This window comes from Castor canadensis, chromosome X (assembly GCF_047511655.1).
Source record: "Castor canadensis chromosome X, mCasCan1.hap1v2, whole genome shotgun sequence".
Taxonomy (NCBI): Eukaryota; Metazoa; Chordata; class Mammalia; order Rodentia; family Castoridae; genus Castor; species Castor canadensis.
Window position 1 is genome coordinate 96,390,129 of NC_133405.1, and position 26,351 is coordinate 96,416,479.

General features: G+C 41.1%; 1 protein-coding gene across 4 annotated transcripts; it reads right to left on the minus strand.

Moving 5' to 3' along the window:
• Positions 1 to 7,869: 7,869 nt before the first annotated feature.
• On the minus strand, positions 7,870 to 25,368 carry LOC109674226 (eukaryotic translation initiation factor 1A-like). 4 transcript variants are annotated; one of them, XR_012444633.1, is made up of 8 exons: positions 25,216 to 25,368; positions 21,260 to 21,343; positions 20,757 to 20,860; positions 19,127 to 19,177; positions 13,563 to 13,644; positions 12,312 to 12,414; positions 11,294 to 11,385; positions 8,859 to 8,906 (listed from the first exon to the last, which is right to left on the minus strand). XR_012444633.1 is itself a non-coding variant. In XM_074064169.1 (7 exons), the coding sequence occupies exons 1-7, from the start codon at positions 25,229 to 25,231 to the stop codon at positions 8,901 to 8,903; spliced, it is 435 nt and encodes a 144-aa protein (XP_073920270.1). In that variant the 5' UTR covers positions 25,232 to 25,368; the 3' UTR covers positions 8,767 to 8,900. The 4 variants fall into 4 exon arrangements, 3 of the variants coding, with proteins under 3 accessions (XP_073920268.1, XP_073920269.1, XP_073920270.1); XM_074064169.1 differs by lacking the exon at positions 12,312 to 12,414 and having other exon boundaries at positions 8,767 to 8,906; XM_074064167.1 differs by lacking the exons at positions 12,312 to 12,414; positions 13,563 to 13,644 and having other exon boundaries at positions 7,870 to 8,906.
• Between the last annotated feature and the right edge of the window lie 983 nt (positions 25,369 to 26,351).

Here is a 26,351-nt window from a genome sequence, read left to right on the forward strand (position 1 = left end):
TTTTTCCAGTATTTTCTTACTGTAAGAACAAGATTGGTGATTTCTTGCCTACCTGGAAGTGGGATCTGGACTATGATTTTCATTTGTAACTATTTTTGCCATGTACCTCAATCAGTGCATACCCTTACTTAGTTAATAAGCATGTATTAGTCACGATCACAGCAGAATTGCACAATAATTGCCTATGGTGGTGCTAATGCGAAAATTACCTTCTGCTAAATAAGGAAGAAAGGAAGGAAAGAAGGAAGGAAGGAAGGAAGGGAGGGAGGAAGGATGAAGGAAGAAGAAAGAAAGAAAGAAAGGGGGGCTGAATTTCCATTTAATGGATGAAGAAACTAAAGTCTAAAAGAAATCAAGGGACCTGCTAAAAGTCATACACTGAATGGTGTATATGGGACAGTATGCCAAGTCTGTCTGATATCAGCATCCACGTTCTTCCACACATAATTCTCTGCTTGCCTGAGAATGGAAATTTTTGAATAGTCATGGCTTTCTCAGAAAAAGCTGTTACATTTTTCAGAAGAAAGTACAAGCAGAAGTGAATATAAGGAATCAATTCATTCTGAAGTCATAAATAGAGCCTTCTTTATGTGTTTCAGAAGCTTCCAGGAAGGATGGAAATCTCCCAAACTTAGCTAATGGAGGTTATCTAAGCTCTGCTCTGACCTCTGAGGAGATGGTGCCATGTAGAAAGCCCACAAATGCACACACAGACAAGTGTGTGTATGAGCATGGTTGCACACCTTCACATGCGTGCATGTGCACACCAAATAGGGAACCTGTCTTGCTTAGGAAGATGGACAGATTGAGTTTTCATCCATAAACTTTGACTATGTAAGTATCTTCAAATACAGAAAACCTGCAGCATCTTGGTAGTTTTTCTACTCATGCATAAATCATGCCATATTAGGGAAATTATATTATTGTAATTATTCATCATGTCAGTAGGTTCAAGGAGAAAAGTTATATCGTTTGAATGCTGGGGACAAAAACCTGAAAAACTTCAATTCATCTTTGATAAAGTGACTTTAGCCCCGATTTCATTTGTATTTAATACAACAGCATCATGTAAATATCAGCTATTCACAATCCTTTATTTGACCCTACTGTGAATAAATGTGTTGAAATTCATACACCATACATTTCAGAAAAATCACAGGAAGGTCCAGAAAGCAGTTGAATGTAATAAAAAATGTTTCTGCAACTTAATATAAATATTGCTGCTGGAAAGATAGAGACTACTAACAGCCTCATCTCACTGCATGTCATTCTTTTGCAGACAAATGACAAATGAGAAATAATTGGTTAGACAGAATTTGAGATTTTCCAAGTTGCAATAAATGATTTGGGGTTTGAAGGGTATCTCTGCCCATTGTTTTTGTGCTTTACACATTTTCCTATTTTTCAATCATTTACTCACTGCAGTAAAACACATGCAAAGAGAAGAATGCACAAACCTGAAGGAACAACAAACTGATGGCATTTTACCAAGGAAATACAGGCTTGGAAGCTGACAATGGACCAAGACATCAAATGTTACTGGCACTCCAGTAACCTAGAATATGCCCTTATGCCTTTCAGGTCATTATACCTGAAAGTTAACCACTACTGTGTTACACGGGACCTTGGCTGCTCTGCAATTTTTGTTCTTTTAAAACTTTTAATAGAAATAAAATCTATACAATGGGCATTTTTATGCCTAGCTTCTTCTGCTCAATACTGTGATCTTGAGATCTACTCATGTTGTAGATATGGATGTTTGATACTTTTGTTGCTGCATAGTAGTCTGTTGTATGAATGTATCAGAATGTATTTATCCATTCAACTGTGGATAGACATTCAGATGTTTTCCAGAATGTTACTGTCCTTCAGCCATCGCAGCAGGACCACAAATGAAGGCATTCCCTTTGCCAAATGTATGGGTGGGGCTGTTGTGTAACAGAGTGAATGCTAATGATATCCACATAGACTCACACAAGGTTCTTGGGAATCTTCAAGTGGCATGAATACTGTCAGCTTGGTCTTGAAGTGAAAACAAGAGCACAACGTGCAAGGAGGTATAGGACCATGGATGTCACCAGTTGATCCAAGAGCAGAGTATCAACCCTGTTCATAGGATGGTTTATGCTCCTACAGTTCTTGTCAATCATTTACACACAAGCAACGACCAATCAATGTACACACAATCAGTCAGCTTCATATTCCTCCTCACAGAGTAGGTCATAATTATTTTTTACAATGGGATTCTCCATTCAGAGCTCTCCAGTTAATATGTGACTAATCCCTATGTCAGTCATTAACTTTGAATCACCCCTTGCCTCCTAACACTCTGGTTCCACTAGTGTGAGCACATACACTTTTTTCCTCTAGAAACGTAGCACTCCTGTCCTCAGGTTCCAGATACAAGCCTTTCCTCCTTTGCTCCAAATATGGCAAGGAGTTAGCCATTTTTGTCACAATCAAAACTCATTTACCTGAAGGAAGTGTAGCTCCAAATAAAGTTTGGGCACCATATACCTAGACTCAATTTCTAACACCAAGAAAAGAAGTCACTGTACCTTAAAAGACATAAAGACAACATTTTAATTTAATTTGTTAAGTATTTAGTGAGTAAGATGCAACTTGGAAAGAAAAACCTAAACTCGGGGCAGAAGCAGGCCCTTTTTTGAGGGAGAAAGGCAACAAGAATCAAAGCCCAATAGCAGGTAGACACTGGATGATGGGATCTTGTGGTAAGGAGGCTTCAAAATGGTCAGGATGAGGATTTCTGGCTCACAAAACTTCCCAATAATCATGCAACTGACAGTTCACTCACTCCGCACAGTGGGTAGATGTTGATTCCTTTTGTGATCTTTGGGGATGCTCACAGAGGGCCCAACACAGCTGGTGAAGAAGGATGAGGTGTGCTCCCTATTTCAACTCTTCTGAAAAAGACAGAATTCAGGGCATCAAGGTGAGAGAGCAAGGTGCACCTAAGGCTATCAAGGCTATGGGTGGAAATTGAGCCCAGGCTACAAAACCCATGGGAGGAGGGAGAGGAGCTGAGGATGATAACCCAGAAGGGAAGAAAGAAGAGCTCAAGCCAATGTACCTGGGGGAGGACGAGAAGACATTTCACTAGGGGAAATAAATTTACCAAGACTGGTGGATGAGGAAGAGCTCCTGTGAGTGTCATGATCAGACAGGGATTCAAGACATAGGACCTCAGCCTTAGGTGAGCTGCTGTAGAAGAAAAGCCTTTGAAGTAAACCCAGGCTGAAGAGTCCTAGGGACAAGCATACCAGACAGAGAAGGGAGGAAACAGAAGACTGGCCTTTGGTGAGAGGCCTTGCTATGTAGGATGGAGACTGGTGTGAAGACAGGCCTGCAGAAAGCAGGGCCTCGTGATGCCGACCTGCTGTGGAGGACAGGGCCTGAGGTAGTGGCACTGTTTCAGAGTGCAGAGACCGACCTTGCTTGGGGCTCCAGAGGGAAATTCCTGGTGGTTTGGCCTGGCTGCAAAAAGCGTAGTCTGTTATTTTTGACTGGTACACGAGGCAGATCCTGATGATTTGGTCTGGCTGTCGTGTACAGGGCCCGCAGTGACTACTGGACTATGTAGGGCAAGGCCTGGTGATTTGCACTGGTTGTGGCGAGGAGGGCCTGACCTGACTACTGAATGCAAAGGAGTGGACCTGGTGGTTTTCCCCAAGAGGGAAGGACAGAAACTGACCTAACTGCTTGACTGTGTAGGGCAGGGCCTGGTAGTTTCGCGTGGCTATGGAGAGCAGAAACTATTAAGGGGGTGGTGAAGCTTTGCAGAGTAGGACCTGGAATAGATTCATGGCATCTTAGAAGAGGAGTGTGAGGTGTAGATCCACTGCTATGGAGGACAGCACATTTCGGAGCAGTTTGGCTGCAGAAATCAGGACCTGGTGCAGATTTCTGGCATTGGTGAGTGTGGCCTGGCTAGGTGGTGGCACTATGCAGAGCAGGGCGACTTTTGCTGATAAATGGCATGGTTGTTGTCGACCAGGCCTGACTGTGCTGCTGTAAACAAGGCCTTTTGGTGTGGTGCGGATTCCTGGCAATGGAGAATGTGGCCACACTCTCTTGAGTAAATTCCTAACAGGGCAAGCATATTTTATCGTTGTTTAATTCTTTAACAAACTATCAAACTGCTTTACCATTTTATATTGCCATTGGTAATGTAGAAGGGTTCCAGTTTCTCCACATCCTCCAAAACACTTCATATTTCTTTTCATTTTAATTGCAGTTATTGTGGATTCGAAGTGGTTTAGATTTGCATTTCCCTACTCAATAAAGGTAAGCCTCTCCCCCCACACCCTACTTACGGGCCCCCCTTCCCCTACCTTACAGGAGTTTGAACTCAGGGCTTTGCACTGTCTAGGAAGGCCCTCTACTCCTTGAGCGATGACTCTAGCCCATGGTGAGCTTCTTTTTATGTGCTTCCTGGATATTCATATATCTTCCTCGGTTAAATACTGATTAAAATCTTTTCTTAGGCCGGGTGGTGAAAACCTCGAATCCCAGCACTCAGGAGGTTGAGGCAGGATGATCATGAGTTCGAGACCAGCCTAAGCTACATAGTTAGAAGCAGTCCCAGAAAGAAAAAGGAAAAAAGGGCCCCAAGAAATCTTTTGACATTGGTTCAATTTGTTTTGTTTGTGAGTTTGAGATTTAATTGTAAACATTATTGATATATTTGGAGTACAAGTCTTTATCAGATATACAAATTGCAAACGTGTTCACTGTGTGTGACTTGTCTTTTTTCTTTGCAGTATCATCTGAACTGTAGAAGTACTGACTTTGATGAAGCAGAATTCATCATTTTTATGGTGTATGGGTTATACTGTTTGTGTATATCAGAGATCATTGCATAACCTTAGGTCACAAATATTCTAGTCTATATCTTCTAAGTGGCATTATAGTTATTCTAAAAGCATGATATTTTAGCTATTGTATATGGAGTTACAGTGTGTCAGGAGTTAATTTTTGTATGATTTGAAGGAAGGATGAGCCGCTACTCCTCCCATACAGGACACCTGGGACACGCAGAGATTAGACTGTCATATTCCATCGCATCCACCCCTGATTGATTTTCCAAGTTAGGACAAGTTTCACTCAGTTTTCTCTTTCAATGTATTTTATCACTTATTGTTTGGGTTTTTTCTTTTGTGTTATCTTTACAATTTTATTTTTTATCTCTCATTTTTCCTTATGGTTTTATTCCTTTGATCTACTTTTCATTGTTTTTTCCATTGCTAGGAACTGAGACCAGGCCCACATATTCCAGAGTTGGGTATTCTTCCTCTGAGCTATCCCCACAACTCAGTTGAGAAGAATTAAGTCCACCTCTGGCCACAACCCATTCCTACTCAAACTCTAGCAGATTTTCTTCCTTAAAGAACTGGGATGATAAAAGTTGCAGACTTAGGAAGAGGCTAAAGTCCCACTAGCCCACAGTATCTGCAGAAAGAAAGAAAAACAGTAGTAGCTAACACCATATCTACACTTGTGCTGTAGATTGCAGCCACACCTGGTCAGATTGCTTACAGCTAAAAAAGAATGAAAGTGAGCACCACAGATGGGAAGATTTCAGGGCCTTCCAGAAAATTGGCAAAAATACTAGGTAAGAAAGATACAAGTTAACTTGCACCTGGTACCAAATGGACCTAACAAATACCCACATTATTACATTCAAGAGCTGTTAAATACACATTTTACCTAATAGCACATAGAACATTCTCTAGGATAGATTATGAGTGCTCATAAGCCTAGTCTTAACAATTTTTTAGAAACTGAATTCATGGGAAGTTTGTTTTCTGACCATAATGAATCAAGTTAGAAATCAAACACAAAAACTTTAAACACCATACAAATAGATGGAAAATAAACAGCTTATTTTTGAACAACAAAGGAATTAAGTAGGAAATAAGAAAAAATAAGTTCTTCTTGATAAAACAAAAATGGAGACACTAAACATCAAAACCCATGTGATGTAGCAAAAGCACTACTAAGGAAGTTTATAGCAGTCAATGTCCAAATCAAGAAAGTACACCATAAAAAAAAATTTAAAGACATGAAGGAACAGATTACCACTGCATCTCAAGATACAAGTGAAACAAGAGCGGTCTTCATCCAAAAGTAACAGAAATTAAGATCAGCGCAGGAAAAATGCAATGGAGACAAAAATATAAAAGATCATTGGAATAAAGTTCTGGTTCCTCACGAAAGGAAAATGAAGGACACGAACCTATGCTAAACGAATTAAAACACAACAAGAGAGATAACTCAAACAACATCTGAGGTAAAAAGAAGACATTCCAACAACATCATAGGAAAACACATGGACACTGCTCATCACATGCAGATTCACAGCAGTGCCACAACCAAAGAAAGATGTATTTCTTTCACCTCTCCCTCCTGCATAGTGTACAAATGCCTGTCACTAACAGGTAGGGCAAGAAAACCTTTGAGCTACTCCTGTCCCTCTACAGTGCAGGCTGATGTGACACTGAGCAGTGTAAATAGTCTTATTGTTGCCCCATCCTCGAGGTACTGCCAGAAGAATTCCAACAGAAAGTTTGCCTGGCCACAGATTCATCATACTTCAACTTGCACCCACAGGCCACTGAGCTGAAGAAGTCTAGGAGAAAAGCCCTGGGTATTACATGAGCAAAGAAGGTCCCAAGAATTTATTTGCCTAGCTCAAACCATATCCAGTTACCATTTGCTCTGTAATGGACACAACAGCTGACACAGGCAGAAGGGAACCCCAGGCTTTTGCCCCAATCCAGGTGTGAATGATTGTGGGGTTAAGGTACCATTTCTGAGAAAAAAACAAAACAAAACCCTAAGTACTAACAGCATTTGCTGTCACCACATCCATGTGACTCTTACTGCCAGGTGACGCACTATGTTATCTGAACATGCACTGCTGCCCTGACTGGTCTGAGTGTCAGATAGGTGGTGATGAAGTACCTAGGCCCATACCACTGTCTGGAAGACAGTTGTATCAGGTCTGCGCTACTGTTACAGACAGAGCCAGAGACTCTGACAAATAACCCAGCTTATGCTAACAATGCCTAAAACCATTTAGAACATAATCAAAACCATGAAACCAGAAAATCTCCACACAATGTTTTCAAAACAACTCCTTCAAGTAGAGTACATAGAGCTGTGTCTTATTCCTGCTTTAATGTTTAATTGCAATTTTAGACTTTCCAGGATGAAATGGTAAAATGGACTATCAATCAAAAGCAAAAGTGTTTCACAACAAAGATCCACAAATTGCAACCACAGTTGTCTTTTCAAAGAATCTTTAGACAAACCGTATCGCTAGAAGAAAAGTGTAAGAGGAGTTTTACACTCATGAAGCACAATTCTAAGCTTTAGGCAAAGTACGGCAAGAGGATATACCCTGTAAATTCAGCAATTTCCTTTAATGTATTACTCTGAAATGTGAGTTTTGATTACTCATCAACACTGACGGTAAGTCAGCTCGTTAAATCTGCTTACTTAAGTGTTAAAAGCAGTACTTACTCTCAAGACACATCCCACTTATGTCAGTGTTCAGAACTCCACAGAGTAAGAACTTCAAACTACACCGTGTACTTATATTTCTTATTTTACTTATTTCAGGAAATAAATAACCCGGCCTCGTATCTTCAATCTATGGTGTTGGTGTGTTTGTGATGTATGGCAAAATGGGACACAGTCAAATGCAGGTTTATTCATCTTCATAGTTGTTACCTTTTTGTTACAAAGCCATGTGAAGTTGTATTCCCTTATTTTCAGTTGTGAAAATAATTGGGAGAATGTTTTACAAACTCATCAATGACTCTGTTTCCTTAAAGACGTAGACGATTGAACTGTGTGCCAGATCTTACTTTATTAGAGTTAACAAATTTATAAAATAAGCAAATCTTAAAAAGAGAGACTATGATACAAATTGCTAGTCAGATGTGCCAGTATGTGTATCATATCAGTATGTGTAACAACATGCCAGTAACACAAAGTAAGAAGACCAGATGCTCAACGTGACACTTTATTATGGTTTTATTTCTGTGAGTCTTGCATCAGGAAAATAGAGACCTCTTTTATTATGAGACTGGCTCTTCACTTGTACAATGCAATTTAATTAGAGTAAAATGACATTTTTACCTAACCTATTTTGTAAAAGTAAAAGTAAATGTTTTATGTACCACTACAACCTGTCTTGTTTCAAAACTTTTCTATGTAAATACAACAGCATAGTTATTTTCACTTTCTTGTTCCCTTAAAACCTCAAGATAACTGGTTATCACTTAGTATTCAATTTCTCCAGCTGCTAATGTTACAAACCCCAAATTGCTACCCATGCTTTTAAATTTACATTTTGAAAATGCTTGTTTTTGGTACAGTGGCAATGTAAATGACAAACAAGAATGTATAAAATATCGAAGTTTTAAGAATACACATGGGTACATGCATTTCAAAAACAGATCGATATTCTTCAACTCCAAATGCAGATTTATGTTGATGAATTCTAAAAATTTATAAATTAGATTTAAAAAGTCTCCAGAGAACGTCCAGATAATTAGAACATAACGGTTCTGAAAGCGGCTAAAATCCACTCTGGTCACAAGGGAAACAACTGAGTGATGGCATTCGTTTACTAGAAATGAAGTATTGGTTTATCAGTGCACATGGTAGCATTACATCTACGTTTTCACATGTCAGTTAACACAACATCTTCAGTCTTCAAAGAAATATAACAAATACTTTTTAAAATGCAAACAAACCAATCTGCTTTCCTTGGCAAGCTAAATGAAGTCTTACTCTTAACAGCTGACGACCAAGATCCCGAATGTAGAACGACCCTGAGAATACTCGGGATATAACACATTGGGTTCAGCTTAGATCTGGAAGCAAGAAGAACAGGAGATGGATGAAAATAATCATTACAACATTCTACGCAATGTAAGACGCCCTTAAAGTTCTATGAACATTCTGTATATCAAATTTTCCTCTATTCCTCTCTGTTGCCAGAATATCTTTCTCGCTTTCAGAATGTTATATGTTATGCATAATATCCTTATACGTGTTACACACTATCCATAATATCCACAATACAACTCAGCATCTCCTTCCTTCTCTGTTTCTAGAGATCTGCTGTGTTGAGGCTGATCATACACACTAAGGAATATATATAATTCTTTCCGAATAGAAGTATCACTAAACCAAATTCTCTAATTTGAGTCGATCTGGTCACAGGAGCAACACTAAATCTACCCTAACTTAATTTTAATTTAGTGTAATTTAAATTTTTGCAGATGTTCAAACCTGTAAAAAGAGAGCTGCTCTAGAAGTAGTAGAGTCCTCAGGTCTTAAACAAAAGCAGCCTTTATGAAATAGTCAAAATACCAAATTTCCTTAATAGTCCCACTTCTTTCCAATCCCTTCCCCTCTCAGCCCACTCAAAGTGTTCCAGAAGAAATAGTGGCATAGATTATATTTTCCGGAAAACATGGTTACTGTGCCTACACTCTCATCTAGTCTATCATCTGTGCACACAGCTTTGTATTAATACATACAGTCTGGACAGGATCTTTAATTATCTAAAACTAAGGTCAGCTGACAAAATGTTCAGGTCTGCCCTTAAGCCACAACCAATAGTGACATGATATGTCAGTCTCTTGTCTCAGGAAAGTATCATTAATATTGTTTTGTCGTAAGACTCCTTTGGCTTAGGGTCCCGAAAGAGAATTGTACAAAGAAATTAGAAGAACATGTTCACTACTCACCATTCTTCCTTTTTACACTTAGATAGCTTTAAGACTTATGTAACATTGGAGTGATGTATGTTTTAAAACTTGTATATACAATTTATAAATACACACACACACACACACAATAGTGGTACAGAATAGGGGTAGAGGCTATGTTATTTTACAGTATAAGTAATGTAAATGGTTTGGAATGATGTAAAAATAGAAAATGGGATGGTATGACAAACCACGTATAAACAAATGCAAGTTGTAAAATTAGCTGATGTTTACTTGAACTGAAAATTTTCAACTTCTTTGAGTAGCTTGAAGATGCTCTTACAAAGATATTAGGGAATAAAATTTTAGAGATCACTGTTTTTGATCAAGGATTCTCCATGAGGTGTGAACATTAGGGTCACCTGAGACCCAAATGACTTCCCCAAGATTGGCCCTGTGCATTTTTTACAAGCTCTGGTAATTATGCCACATGCAATCTTTTTTGAAAAGTTACTCTACGTATTCTAAACTTTCAACTTAGTGTCTAATCAAACACTCATTATTTTTGGCTTTATACATTTTCATTACTGGGGAATTAAAAGAAGAACCTCACTGAACTGTAAGCTATACTGCCATCCCAGTTACACACACATTCACAGTATAAGTACTGTCAGTGGTTTGGAATGGGATAGTGTGTGTGTGTGTGTGTATGGATAGGTATACATACGTTTAAGAAAATAAATATTTTTGACTTAAATATACTGCAGGATATACTGCTAAGGATAAAGGTGAGGGGCAGAGTGCTTGCTAAGCATAACTTATACATGTTTATACATGAATATATACATATACATAATTGTCATAATAAATGTGTATCAAGGAATTTCATTTAAATGTAGAACAGCAAAAGAACACTAAAAAGCATAGTACTCTTGTGAGCTCACTACTTTATGCTAGGAAGAACAGCCGTTTTTCACAAATTAATCACACAGCAACTCCAAATGAGGTTTAGGGCAATAGTGATACCTGATAAAATAACAGGACCCTGACAACATGCCCCCATTGAAAGAAGGTTGTCAAAGGATGCTGCAATTTCAACGCTGTATCAAATAAGTCTTTTTAACACAAATATTTTGTTTCAGAAAAGGCATGAGCTCAAAACTGCTAAAATTCTTGGAAGACACTATGCTGACCCCTCTACCAGCAACGCACACACACAAAAGAAATTGTCAACGACTACCTCTTTACGTACTCTTCCTTAAAACAGCTAGGATTATGGCACGGCTTCTGCCAAAACGAATCCTGATTTTGAGAGAAAGAGATATCCCAAGGGATTATAAAGCAGAGAATAAACAGCTTGTTTCTGGCTAGTTCCAAATATTCAAGTGCTGAATATTCAAGCTCAGAAACATATCCTAAATTTACGTATTCAGCATAATCAAGCCAAAGGAAAATATCAGGGTAAGAAGGGGACTTTCTCCCAGATAAGACATATAATCCATAAAGAACATACACCAAACATCTGTAAGGGTCATAATACTTACATCATCAATGTCTTCATCATCATCTCCAACATCATCAAACTGGATTTCATCATCCTCTCTGGGACCAAATGTGTCCATTTCATTGATTTTAGCTAAACATACAATAACAAAAATGCCCACTGAATAATCAAAATATTATTAAGTATTATTAAGAAAAGAAATGGGTCTGACATAAAACAATACACATTCTTTATTTCAATTCATGCATGTTTCTTTACCAAAAATCCCAGAGATCAAATTAATAAAAGTCCCCCAGAAGATCATTCATTTAAAAATTGTTACAAAAACAAGAGCCATGTGTTCTTTTGTTCAAAAGAGTATTTTAGTAAAGCCGACAGGCTCTGATTAGACTCACTGAAAACCTTCAAAATATCCTTCAGAAAGGATTTGAGAAAGGCCTAGAAATATCCTCATAGTATGCGAGTTCTCACCAGTCAGAGAGACTTAGTCAAATACCTGTAAGACATAAAACAAAAAGAGCTGCTAGTTTTAAAAAGGCCAATAATTTCATGAGGATCATCATTGTTAGGAAGAATCTTACTATTTTTATGATAAAATGCACTGGAATTAAAAATAAACTAGCTGCCCTATAAAGAAAACATTGAGGCTTACAAATTCATGCATGGTCTTAGTTTAGTCTTTCCAAGTTTTCAAGTGACAATGCTTTATGTTGGCCTTTCAGAAAGAAAATAAGTATTTTTGTTTTATATACCCTGTAGATACAATCATGAATCATGAAGGGCTTGGGAATGTAACATGAGGATCCTGATGAAATTATTGGCAGTTTAAGTGTAGCAGCTCTGTTTTGGTTTTATTTCTTACGCGTAAGCATGAATTGAGTAAATCTTTCTGACCGATAAGATGTAGCTCAGTGGTTGAGTACTACATTATGTGAAGGCCCCGGGTTCTAATCCCAGCACTGCAATACAAAACCACACAACTCCTAACCATGCCAACACATAAAAGAACATTGTTCTCTATAAAAATCAAAACAAGTATCATAATTGGCAATGCTTACATGAAAACTGCCAGTCTCTTGAGAATGGTGCAGCACACCAGCAACCCGAGCTACTCAGGAGACTGAGGCAGGGGGATCTCATCTGGGTACATAGTGAAACCCCCTATCAAAAGAATTAACAAAATAAAGTTGCCAGCTACTTAAGAAAGTGGAGTAAGGAGGATCCTATTTTGAGACCAGCCTGATCAAAAAAATTAGCAAGACCCTATTTCAAAACAGTAAACTGGGTGTGGTAGATCATGCCTATAATCCTAACTGTGAAATTAGGACGGTAGTCAGAAGCCAGCCTGAGGAAGCCACAGACCCTATTGGAAAAACAAGTGAAAGCAAACGACCTGGAGGGGTGACTTAAGAGGTAGTACACTTGACTACTGACCCCAAGACCCTGAGTTCAAATCTACTATCAGGGGTCAGGCACAGTGGCTCACAGCTATAATCCCAGCTACGGGGAGGATGGAGACTGGGAGGATTATGGTTCAATGCCAGCCCAGGCAAAAAGAAAATTGTTCGGATCACACCTCTGCAAATGAGCCAGGTCTGTGGCCCTCACTGTGCGGAAACCCATAGGTAGGAGATCACAGTCTGGGTTCATCTTGGACTAAGATGTGAGACTGTATTTTTAAAAAATACCTTCAGTTCTGGAGGCATGGATCAAGTGCCTGCCTAGCATCACAGAAGTCTTGGGTTCAAAACTCAGTATTTTAAGAAGGCAGGGGCAAGAGGGAAGGCATGAAGAAAGGAGAACAAAGGCGAGGGAGAAGGGGAAGGGAAAGAAAAGGAGGGAAGGAAAACGGGAAGAAAAGAAGAAGGAAGAGAAAAGAAGCCAGAGGGGGAGAAAGAAGAAAAAAAGAAAGAAGAGAAGCAAAGAAGGAGGAAAAAAGAACAAGGGAGGAGAAGAAGAGAGGAAGAGGGGGAGAACAGGGAGGAGGAGAAAGAAGGAAAACAAGATAGAGGAGGAGGAGAAGTAGAAGGAGGAGCAGGAGAAGGAGGAGAACCCTAGTACCAAAAAAGGAGAGAGTAAGAAAAAGTTTCCTAAATGGCATTCTTGGATGCTCTACATTCAAAGCTTATAAACTCACCAACTGCTCACCAAAAGAACATTTTTTAGTGATTCCTACTTAACTTTCTAAAATGCTACCATACTTAAAATTTTGTAACACACAACAGACCCAATTCTACCAAAACCCTTCATGTTATCCCTAAGGAACCATAACAGCACATGACAGCATTTGGTAACACTATAGACATTACCATGTTCTGGAAGCTCTCCGTATGCCTTCAGGCTTCTAACTTCATTTGCATTATACTTCAAAATTACATCAGCTTTTTTATCCTTAAAAATAAACAATTAATGTTTTAAACTGGTGAGAACAAAGTATCATTTGTTTCCTAATTATTTTCAAGTTACACACAATAAGGAAAAACTCACTCCGTGCGTCTGTCACAAACAAACAAACATATGCCAGGCACAAGCCTACCTACTGGGGAGGCAGAGATCAGAAGGATCCCAGTTTGAAGCCAGTGCCAGCAAAATAGTTCAAGAGACCCTACCTTAAAAAATCCCATCACAAAAAAGGGCTGGTGGAGTGGTTCAAGGTGTAGGCCAAGAGTTCACACCCCAGTACCACAACAAACAAAGAAACACAAACAACCTTTGGGGGTAAATTAACGAAAACAAAGGTAGGGTGCATATAACTAATACTGAGGAATTCATGCAAAGGACCCTTTACAGATTTAACCTTCATAAAAGCAGAACAGACAACCTTCCCCTTCATCTTACTTAGTAATACTTTTGATTAGAAGTCTCTTGAAGCAGAAAAACCGCAATGTAAACTTTATAGGTGAAACACAATTCAAAACTGAAAAAGAGTACAATGGGTCCAAGAAAAACATGTCAGTGTGAAGTTGGGCCTGAGCTGAGTGGCTTTTCCTTTCCTCATTATTCTGTTCAGTTGATGCTTGTGTAACTATTTTCTCCCTATACCGTGTTTCCTATCTTAATGACTTTGTATAGAATTATTTAAAATGTTTCAGCCCTTTCCCTGGGTACTGGCCATTCCCAAATTGTAGGAAAGGTCACAATCAGAAGAGCTCTGAGGAAAATGTAAAGCAGAGACTTCCTGTGAGAAAACCCAGACACCTGGACCTCTAAACAACAAGATTTCTGCACAATTGCTGCTTTCTTACCTTCACAGGTCTGGGATGCTCTGCAACCTGCAGACTAAGCTAAAACGCTCTCGCCCACATCGTAAAAGCTATCATTACTAAAGATTAAAATGCTACTCTGGCACCAGGTGACTGAGACTGAGAGAACATTCCCAGAAAAGATGTTAGACACATCTCTTGGCAGCATCATGTAAGATGGCCTACCATGGGTAATTCTGCTGTCACCAGAGAACCAAGAGACAGAGTGACAAGATAATACAAAGTGCTAATGCTTCCATGTTAGCAGCCGCACAGCCAGACTTTTCGTGGTTGCAACTGGTTCTTAGGATTTATTGCCAATCAGAATGATCTGTGCAGTTTCAAAATACTTAACTCCTTTCTAAGACTGAGAGTAGATGTGGGGCACACCCTCAGAAACTGAATTTTGAAAAGCTCTTTCCAACGGGTGGTTTTGGTGCAAACATCCCTGAGAAGCACAGACCTAAAATGCTCAACTTTTAAAGAACCTGACTCAGCTAGACTGGTGAGTGGGCAGAGGTTCCTGTTGATGCCTTACAATTAATTGCAAAGAAATCCAAAGAGAGGCAACTAAAATAATCATGGTGATTCACTGACCATATGAAGTGAGCCAGTACGTGCAGACAAATACAAAAAGATTTTATTAAAATGCACATGGGATTCAAATTTGAATGAAAATATGTAGTTTCAGAGAAAACCTGTAACTTTCTACTTTGGAAGTTTTTATAAAAGAAAACTACTATATGATTGAGTCTATTAAATCAGAGGCACAGAACAGTCATAGTGGAGGAGAATCCAATGGTCAACCAGACTCCACTTTGTCTCTCACACAGTGTCCTTTTCTGAGTTGCTCTTTCCCCCTCACATTATTTTAATTCTGGCATTGTGGATCTGACCAAAGTCTGTCCTGTGAAGCAAAGGGAGGTTGCACCTGAGCAGCAGCACTTCGTGTCATGACTCAGGGATGATGATTATTCAGATTATGCTCCCACCAGGAGCACTAGCTGTGCAAACACCCAAGTCTTGCCTTTGTTCTTTCCCTGCTATATGACCTCAAGGCTGTTCCTAACTCCCCTTAGACCTGTCTTCCCAGAACAAGCACACTGAAGCTTTCCCATTATACCATCAACTTCTCCAATCTGTTATTCTTTAGCCACCAGTTAGCTGGGCCCCACAGAGAGGGGCTGTTGCTCCAAGAGAGGGGCTTGTGACAGACACCAAGACTCACTGAAATTCTCTAACGAGTTGAGAATACTGCCAAAGTCTGTCACTATCGATTCTGTCAGAAGTCTGAAAATAATCAAATGCACATGATAATCTGAAGAGTGCTTGTTGGAGAAAAATGGGTGACTGTCAGAAGACCAAGCTCTCTAGTATTTTAACTTGCCCTGTCCTAAGACTCTGTTCCTATGCCTCTCATACCTGTTCCATGTAGCCATGAAAATCAGCAACGAAGCAGCCACTGGAAGATGTAGAACAAGTTCTGACCTCTGTCAAAACACCACTCTCTACAGAGCTATTCCGTAGTACCCGGAAGCTCCCCCTTACAGTAAAGCTTTCCTTTATTTGAAATAATTCAGAGCTTATTCACTAGCAATATTCCACCACCCTTTGCCCAAAGGATTCAGAGAAAAATAGTCTGTGCAATGCCTTTAAGCAGAGGTAACATCTGGGGAAAAAAGCCCAACCAAAAAAACGTAAAAGTGTTAGAAGTCGATGTCCACAGGAGATTGGAACACCCCAGCACACTTCTGTGAATCTAGAAAGCCCGAGCAGATGCTCACAAAAGAGAAGACACTAATCTCTTATCTCTAGAAGGCCCTATTCTCAGCTCTGACTGACCTTGAGACTCTTCAAAGCACGAGATGAAAACTAAGGATGAGTGCTCTGTTGACTGGCTCAGTGTATCCCAACTTGTACAAAGTCACCCTCATAGACTGGGAGGCTTAGCGTAGTGCATAGTTGCTGTTGTTGTGTTTTGAGACTGTCTTGCCATGTAACTAACCCTTGAACTCAGGCTCCTACGCATTCCACCTCCCAGGTACCAGGATTATTGGTGGTATCAGGACACCTGGCAGGCTTCCTGCTTCTAACAAAATCTCAACCAAAAACATGAACTGTCCACTAAAGGAACCAAGCAGTCAAGGCCACAGAATTTGCTCAGAAAAGTCACTAGCAAAAAAGCAGCAGCAACCAGTTTAAGACTCACTACATTGTATTTCACATGTTCAGTTCTGAACAATAACACCACCAAAAAGTAGGAGACCTTGAGAACACAAAGTATGGCCTCCAACAAGAGAAAAAACAGTTACTGCAAAAAATATCTCACAGAGGCCAGAAGTTGGACTTTACATCAACTACTATAAATACATTTAAAGAATTAAAGGAAAACATATGTACAAATACTGATGGGATGATGAGACTGATGTCTTGTAGCAGGGAGGAGACCAGAAGAGAAACAGACAGGGTGTGTTTGGTAATGAGGCAGGGGGAAGGGATGGCAAAGCAGAGAGATAAAACACTGAAACATGAAGAAGGTCACAAAGCCCTGGGGGAATGGAATAGCCAGTAAAGTCACCTGCAACCAAATGTGGGCTGAGGTTTGCTTCTTGCTTCTGTAACCTGCTTGCAAGGGTATATAACGTGAGACCCCTTTGCTCTCAGGGGCTCAGCCCTTGGACGACACGAGTCCACTGGGTCTGTGCCGGCACAATTAAACCATTGCTTCCTGCTGAATTGCCTCAGTGTCCTGTATCTCAGCTTGAGATTCCCGCAACAGTCTCACTAAATGGAAAATAAAAATGAAAACACAGAACTTCTCCAAAAAAACAAATTCCAAACCAGGCATGGCTGTTCAAGTCTGTGTTCCTGGCTGCATGGGAGGTGGAGATCTGGGAGGATAGTGGTTCCAGGCCAGGGTAGGCAAAAAGTTCACACGACCCCCTCTCAACCAATGGCTAGGCACGGTAGCACGGGGCTGTGGTTTTGGCTGCACAGGGAAGCCCAGTAGGAGAACCACGGCCCAAGGTGGTCCCACGGCATAAAGTGGGACCCTATCTCAAAATTGGCCGATGCAGAAAAAAAAGAGCTGGCGGGGTGGCTCAAGTAGTAGTGCTGGCCTGCCTACCAAGTTCAACCTCCAGCTAAGCCAACAACAATTAGGATAATAATAAAAGGTAAAAAACTGAATAGCTGACTTGACGGGGCCACTGTATAATGAGAAGAAACAACTGGACAAATGATCAACAAGGAAATAAGAGGACCTGAAGTGTAGGGCAGCGAGACCTAACAGATACCTACAGAAACCTGCAAAGCACAGCAATAGACACACTGGAAACTTCACAGTATCATAACTTAAAAGGGATGAGTTTCTTCTACATGAAAATCAAATGGATTTCACAAACTCACAAAGCATATGCAGTTTCAAGCTTGAGCTTACAGAGGGCTATGTATGACCACAGCTTGTGTGCTCATCCTACCTAAATTGACAGCATATGCTTAAAGAACAGTTTGTATTTTAACCATTTGCATGCACATCACCATGCTCCACCAGCAGACTATCAAGACCATAAGGCCCAAGAGAATGGAAGAGTTGACTTATTCATCTGCATTCCTAGAATAACAGTTTCCCAGATCGTTAAATTTAAAAAATGAAGACGTAAGTAATGAACTGGGTGTGGTGGGGCTCACCTACAGTGCCAGCTACGTGGGAGGTTGAGGCAGGAGGATCACTTGAGTCCTGGAGCCCAGGTTGATACCCTGGGCAATGCAGCAAAACTCCTTTTCCCCAGTAAAAATACATTAAGGTGGTAAGTGACTGGAACTCCACAGGATTACTAAATTTTTGTTTTACCAAGGGAGAATAGGATCAAAGTACATTGTGTGCATGTATGGAAAAGTCATAATGAAACCCATTAAAACAAACAACAAACAAACAAACTGTGAGACAGATGTTTCTAAGGGGACTGTGGGGGATCCAAAGAGTAATGGGGTGAAGTGATCAGAGTGCACTGCATGCATATATGGAAATATCACGATGAAAGACCCCCACACACATAGTACAACTGACATGCCCTAACAAGAAAGTGGGGGAAAACTAGAAAGGAAGACTCCTTTGTAAAATGAACACCTCCTCCCTAGGCTGTCATTCTTTTTAGGAAATGTAATTTAGAACTGCTAAAGAAAATGGACAATTTTGCCATTTTACCATAAGAGCAGTGAAAAACGTCAGCTTGAGCCATTATTACTTCACAGACCAGTGTTGGGGAATCGCCATCTCTTAACATCCCAGAGCATCTAACACACGGCCTTCAGATGAATGAGAACAGAAGGATCTGTGGTTTTTATCTACACCTACCAGGGATTATTTATTGCATCGTATATTTAAAATAGTAAGAGAAAAAAGCATTTTCCCACAAGATACATATACTATTAATCAACTTGGAGAATTATTCTGAACAATAAAAGAGCCGTAATCTCTGACTCAAGGGTCCGTAATAATGTTAATGGCAGAATGGTGAGAGAGCCTATGGGCAGGAACTGGCCAAAGATGCCAATACTGTGATCTTTCAAACATTAACCACTAAGTAACAAGGGCCCAGTACAAATTCAAATGAGATTTTTTTTTTTACCTGATAGTCTCGTAGACCAACCAATATAACATCTGAGGTGTTTATCCAAACCTGTAAAAGACAATTTCCTGCATATTATTTAAAAGATATATGGTACAGAACAATGTTAGATGTGTGTCCCCACAAACTAGATCCTCAATTTCCCCACTTTGGGAAAAGCATCTGTCGAGAATTAGGTTGCAAAAGGGACAAGGTGGTGGTGCAGGCCTGTAATCCTAGCTGTAATCCCAGGAGGCCAAGGCAGGAGGATCACAAATTCAAGACGAGCCTGTGCCAAATAGCAAGCTTCAGGGCACCTTGGGCTACCCAGAGACAGGCGTCTCGCAAAATTAACAAGGTAAACAAATGAATAGGTTTTTGAGAAACAATTACGGTGTAGCTCAGTGGTACAGTTTTTGCCTGCCATGCCCAAGGACGTGGATTCAAACCCCAGCACCATTAAAGAAAAGAAAAAGGTGCGAGGAGGGCCGCAGCCACGGCTCAAATGGCAGAGCTCCTCCCTAGAAACAGGACTGCAATTAAAGCAAAAAAATATAATTAAAAATGTAGGAAAAAGTATAGTACACACAGTATATATGGAGCCTGCGTAAACAGGGGGCAATTTTATTTCAACTACTCGAACATTTGAAATTGTCGAAAAATGATCATTCATCGTGGAAAGGGACCAAAATCACAAGTCATCCTTCAGATGGTTAATTACCCAAATATGTAAAAATTACTTCTCTATGCAAACACAGCTATCCAGCAATCAATCAACATAAGTATAGATCTTACTGTTACCTGAAGTGTTTGTGTCCCTGGAAAATGCATTTGTTGCAGTCTTAACCCTTAACGTGACTTACTGGGGGGGGGGGTGGTCTTTGGAGGTGATAAGGCTATGAGGGAGGAGCCTCATGGATGGGATTTGTGCCCTGATAAAAGGGGCCCCAGAAATCACACTGGTCCCTCTCAACACTCAAGCCACTATGAATCAAGAAGCAGAACCTCACCAGGCGTTAAACTGTCTCCAGGAGAATAGTCTCCTGAGCTGTAAGAAATAAACCCTACAATTTATAAGCAACCCACACAGTGGTATTTTGTACTAGCAGCCCAAATAGAGAAAGACAGCCCCTAAAAGTACCATTAATTTTGGAAGAGGAAGGATGAAGAGACTTGAAAAAACTTTAAAACACACACTGAAGAAACTTGTAATCTGATTTATAAACCTGTCTTGTGTGCTGTTAAGGACTGCATTTCCCCCATTCCAAAACTCCCATGATTTTTACTAGTGTACTGCATTACTAAGTTTGTGAAGTCTCTTTTAATCTTAAACAATTTCTAGCGTTTCTTTTTCTTACGTGGAAGAAACACTTAATTGAGTCCAGACCATTCGATTTGTAGCCTGGACTCGTCTACTTATTTCCTCACTATTCCAATCCTAGTAAACACTTCCGGCAGGAATACAGCTGAGGCTGAGCAGGTCCTAATGACCAAGGGTCTCCTGATCTTCCTTTTTACACCGTCATGTAAATCACCTTTTTTCATCAAAGTCTTTTGGAAACTCACAAAAACCTATTTCTTGCTCTTACAGTGAAAGGAACCATTTTATAGGCCACTGCATATCAAAGTAAAACAGACCGTACATGTCTACCTTTTTTTTCAGTTTTCCTCGGATGTGGCATAACCTCCTGACACCATCAAAACACATTGCTTCTAATTGTCCATTTCCCAGCATTTTGATTACCTGTGCATACTCTGAGGAAAGTAAAAAAGAGACTCACTCAACATTTGTTTAAATGTATGGAAAAATACCCTCAAAACACATTGCTTGCCAGGTGCAGTGACTCACGGCCACAATCCCGGCTACTCAAGAGGCAGATGGGGAGCATCAAGGTCCAGCCCAGCCTGGGCACAAGCTCAAGATGCTTCTCAAAAACAGCCAGTGCACAAAAGGGCTGAGGGCCTGCTCAAGTGGTAGAGCCACTGCCCAGCAAGGGCACCACCCCCAGTTCATACCCCAGTCCCAGCAATAAATAAAAAGATAACAAATAAATAAATAAACAAACAAATGGCTCTCTTCTAGGTTACATATTGGAATTTATGTTAGCAACAATAAAAACTGTTCTAAAAAGAGCCTAACTTAGCAAGTCTTACCTTGCCCATCCTCTTTAAATACCAGCTCTCTTTTTTCAGATTCATTTTCATTCTTACCTCTGCGCCTGTTTTTACCTCCTTTCCCTAGTTAGTAAAAGTAAATACAAAATTAATTGTACTAGTCTAATGTTTCTCACACAGAATTATGAAACAAACTAAAATGACTTTCAAAGCATGTTTGTAAAGCCACCTGAAAATTAGAAGCATTTCACTAAGTAGCTACATTAACAGAACAGGAAACAACACTTTCAAAAATGTACCTAATTTTAAGGGTCAGGTGTAGTGGTACATGCCTACAATCCCAGCCTTCTGGAGATGGAGATCAGGGAATCCCAGTCCCAGCCAGGCTGGGTAAAAAGTTAGTGAGATACCCTCTCAGCCAACAAGCTGGGCATGGCTTGTTGAAATCTCAGCTACCTGAAAGGCACAGGAAGGAAGATGAGGGAGGTCTTTATGTCAGCTCAAGCAAAAACACAAGACCCGATCTGAAAAGTCACAAAGCAAAATCAGGGCTGAGGGTGTGGCTCAAGGGGTAGAGTGCCTATGTAGCAAGCATGAGCTCAGAGTTCAAATCCCCATACTGCCAAAAAGGAAGGAAAATTACCAAATTTCAGTCTTCTCAGAACATTTGTCATTGGTCTGAGGTTCCGATCACAGGGGACAGCTACCAATGTGTAACCTTTCTCGAGCAATTGTGCTTGGGTATTTCTAAAATAAGACCACACCTCATATACAAGTGTAGGAGAGAGAAAATGTTATCACCCAGCGACAAATATTAACACGTTGTCCACGCTTTCCAAAGCAAAACAGGGTGGTGTCATTCTTTTCTGTAGTGTGTTTTAACCACACTCAATCATCTGTCCCGAGTATCATGTCATGCCAAGGACTACAGACTTGGTCCAACATCTTGACCACTAACGTGTATTTGTCCCGGTTTTTGATTTCTTTCATTGTTTCACTGTCATTAAATTCTGCTGTGTTGAACATTAGCCTACAAACAACTTCCGCAGAATAAATGTACAGAGGAAGAATTTCCGAGTTAATGGGTATGCATTCAGTTCCTCAGGCTTTGGATCAGCTCTCCTAATTTAAACTCCCATCAGCCAAGAAGAAAAACATTTAGTCCTCTGTCACCCTAACGTTCATCACAACCTCACCATACTAAAGATTTAAATGCACACTTCTCTAAAATTGAACACATTCAGCTATTATTTCTTAATGGTATTTCCTTCTGAGATTTTTCTATTAAGTAACTGAGGGATAATAGGAGTACTTCTCCGCCAGATCCCATTTTCAAAAGATGGGAGGAAGGCTGTGAAGTAATGAAAGACCAAGGAGAAGAGTCAGCGTGTGCACAGCTGGTCTCTAAACATAACCATCTACTTCTCAAATGCACAAACTCCCCCTTGTGGTAGTCTCATATGCTCCCTGATAGTCTGAAAGATAAGGGAGCTTCCTCAATTTCTTGACCCATTCACATTCAAGGTCTGATCCACTCTCAAGACACACCCAAACTAATTTCCTAGAAAGAGAAAAGTACTGTACTACTTCAAGTATTAGCCACACTACAACGTCAAAACACACTGTACAAAATATGCTGCATTAGGAAAAGGATCGCTGGGTTGCTGCATTTTAAGTTATATAACAAGGTCTGGTAGTTTTTGAAATACGCTATCAGTCATTCATGTATTTCTAAAAGATGGCGATTTTTAAATCCTTTGTAGTAACCCTCTTAAGGTGTAAGTGCACCTTACCATAATATTCATAAGCGAGCCAATGGATGGCCATTTCCCTGATGTGAGGAGCAGAGTAAGAATGAGGCAAACCCAAAGTCATCCAACATATAGCCCCAACTAATATGTAACTTTACTCGGGTAGCCGTTATCATGACAATGTTACAAGGCTTGTGATATTTAAAATTACAGCATTTATTTCTACCTTAGAAAGCTGCTTCTTATGAAATTCAGAGTCTCAGGCCAGTGCTCACACCTGGGATCCCAGTTACACAGGAAGCCTAAGTAGAAGGATCAGGGCCCCGTGCTGGTCCCAGGCAACCCCCCTACACAGACCCTGTGGTGGTAGAGAAAGCAGAAACAACTAAACAGCTTGGTGCAGCTCAAGCCAAGTACAGCACATGCCTAGCAAGCCTGAGGCCCTGACTTCAAACCCCAATACCACCATAAATGACAAAATTAATTAATTTGGGGTCAAGAGATGTGCCCTGTGAACTAAGGAGAGAGCAAAAACATCAAAACTCAGGATGGCACTTATCTACAGAAAAAAGGGAGAAAGAGGAAGAGGTTTCAAATAGGTGCACGATGGCTTTTTAATCATGCTGTAATTCAAATGTTCAGGGTTTATTTTATTGTGCATATTCCTTTCTGTGTCTTAAATACCATATAAAAATGGTCTGTTGAAAGTTTACCAGAATTAACCATACTCAATTCACTGCAATGAAAAAGTTGTGCAGTTTCTATTCTTTTGAGACAAGCCTTAAAAAAGGCACGTTCAAAAACTGTAATTCTTTGTAATATTTTATGTCGCTATGTAAAACTAAAATTAACACAAAATTCATACACACCCTTGCTTAAACAAACTAGATGTGTTTTTGGAGACCTCCTCTAATGAGGACTTTCTTAGATCTTACTTAGTTTAAAAGTCCTGTGTGGGACGCACCATAGGGAACCTATTATTTATCCCGACTGAGTCAGGAATAGGGAGGATAATGCATAGGAGAGATAGTATCATCAGAGTTTATAGCATAGAAAGGAAACTGGATGTATCATTAGGAGAAAAGTGTAATTCTTCTTCTAACTTAGATAAGAAGACATTCCTCCCCAGACCAGTCTTCCCAAGTGTAATTACCAGTAAAACCCAGGCTACAAAAACGACCTGCCAGTCGGTTTTGGAATCGACGAGCTGGGATGTCTACAGGGCACTCTGCACTAAGTCAGGCACAGAATCCTAGGCATTATAAGGGATAAACATGACACATCAGTGAAATGAGGAAATGAAGTAGAATCCCTGCTGCCAGGTGTGAGACACAAAGAACAGGGGGTTAAGTCTGGGTCCCAAGAATCCAAGAAAGGTACTGTGCGCTATGAAATACGGTTTTCTCCCATATATATATATATATATATATATGGGAGAAAAAAATACATATATATATATAGCAAAACTTTGTTTCTGCCGACAAGTTTTCTTCCAGAAACTGCAGCATTAAAAACGAGAGGTCGCCTTAGGTCTACAAGAAGAGCTTCCTTCAGTCTTGATTGTGCACGCTTCTGCTTTTACCAGGGTTAGGTTTGCTGCTTTGGAACTGCCAAGTAAACTTACTGTCGAATCCAATTGTGAACATCTAACTGTGGAACTAAGGAACCTCTTCGTCTTCACTCGCACAATATCCATTATCGGAAAAGAATGTGAAAGTTTGCTAAAACATGGAACAAGTCAAGTTTTGGGAAACGAGTATTAAAATCTGTGAAGGGCTGGAGTAGCATAAGCCGCTGAAGATGAAACCTCAGAGTGTTGCAAGGTCCACCCACCGTTTAGAAGGAAAAAGGCCTGTGTTCAACGATACTCTTAACAGCCCATAAAAACACCTACTTAAGTACGAGGTCATTAAGGTAGCCCTTGAAAGTTAAGCACTGCTCAAAACGTCCCGGGAAGGTCAAGGGGGATCCATCTGCCAAGTCGAGGAAGCGCGCAGCGAGGTCTCCTTACACATCTCTATCGCGAAAGCTCACTTCCTCCCACAGGAGCTGCTACAAAAATGGTGTGGGGTCCACCCCGACGTCCCCCTTGGGAAAGAGCAGTGAGTTCCCTGCGCCCCTCCCGAGCTCACACTCGCAGGTCCAGCGGCAAGCAGACAGGGAGAACTGACACTGCGCCTTGCACCCGGTAGGTGTCAGGACTGGGAATACCAAATACAACCGAACCATGCCCCGCAGCATTACCTTTATTCTTTGGCATGGCGCGAACGGTAACCTGGGTGGGGTGGGTTGTAAGTCCAGGTGGGTTACAACTCCTTTTGGAAAGCTAAGTTTTAGGTGGGCAAGCTGCAAGAGGCTGTCAGTAGTAGGCCCTCCGCACACCGTGTGAGGTCCCCTAACGACAGACCTCAGCCGGGAGGCAAATGGCGTCGTCACAGCTGCTGCAGGCTTCCGTAGCTGGTTGGGGTCAGCGTGCCCACGTACGAGCTGGCGCACGCGCGCCCCCGAGAGACCCTGCGCACCACACAGCCCCTGCCCACACGCGGGGTCCCTCCTTTCCGCTCCTGCGCGCTCGCGCCCCCGCGCGGCGGAACGAGCCGGCTCCCGAGCTTCCGCGTGCCCCCTCGTGACAGCGCCCTCGTGCTCCTCGCCTGGGTGTCCGTGTGCGCCTCCATATCCCTGCGTTCTAGGTATGCCTGTGCCCCACACGCGCCTCCCCGCCAAAGCGCTCGCGTTTACCCCCGCGCTCCTGACCCCGCGCCCTGTCGCCTCTTTGGACCGGCATGTCTCTAAGCGCCCCCCTCCCCGCAACACTCGTGCACCCGCCTCGCCGCCCCGGCCCCTGCCTGTTCTTGCGTGGCCCAGCGCCCACCTAGTAGAACACGTGGAGAAGGTACTCTGAAACAGTTTGGATAGCCTGACGGATTCCGTCAAGGTGGGACCTGTCAACAAGGAGGGGCTGAACTTAAGGACGGAATTGGACGGATCTTTCGCTCTGCTACTTTATAAAAAACCCATGGCAATGGAACATATAACTGAACGTGTATCCAAAAAATGTGCACTGGGATACTTCTTGCTCACAAAAAGAACGACATCCTGCCGTGGGCTACAGCGTGGATGCAACCTGAGGTCATTACATGGAGCGCAATAAGCAAGCACAGAAAGACCGGAACCCTAGGATTTCTCTCATGTGGAATCCGACTCAGTACTTCTCACAAAAGTTACGCTACAGACTGGGAGAGTAGGAGAAATGGAGGGATCAATGGGTACTAAGTGACAGGAGCAAGAAGCTCTGGTGTGCTGTGACACAGGCTAGCGCACAGTAATAATTCTGTGCATTTCAAAAAGCTAGGAGAACAGGCTCTGAAAGTTTTCGCCAT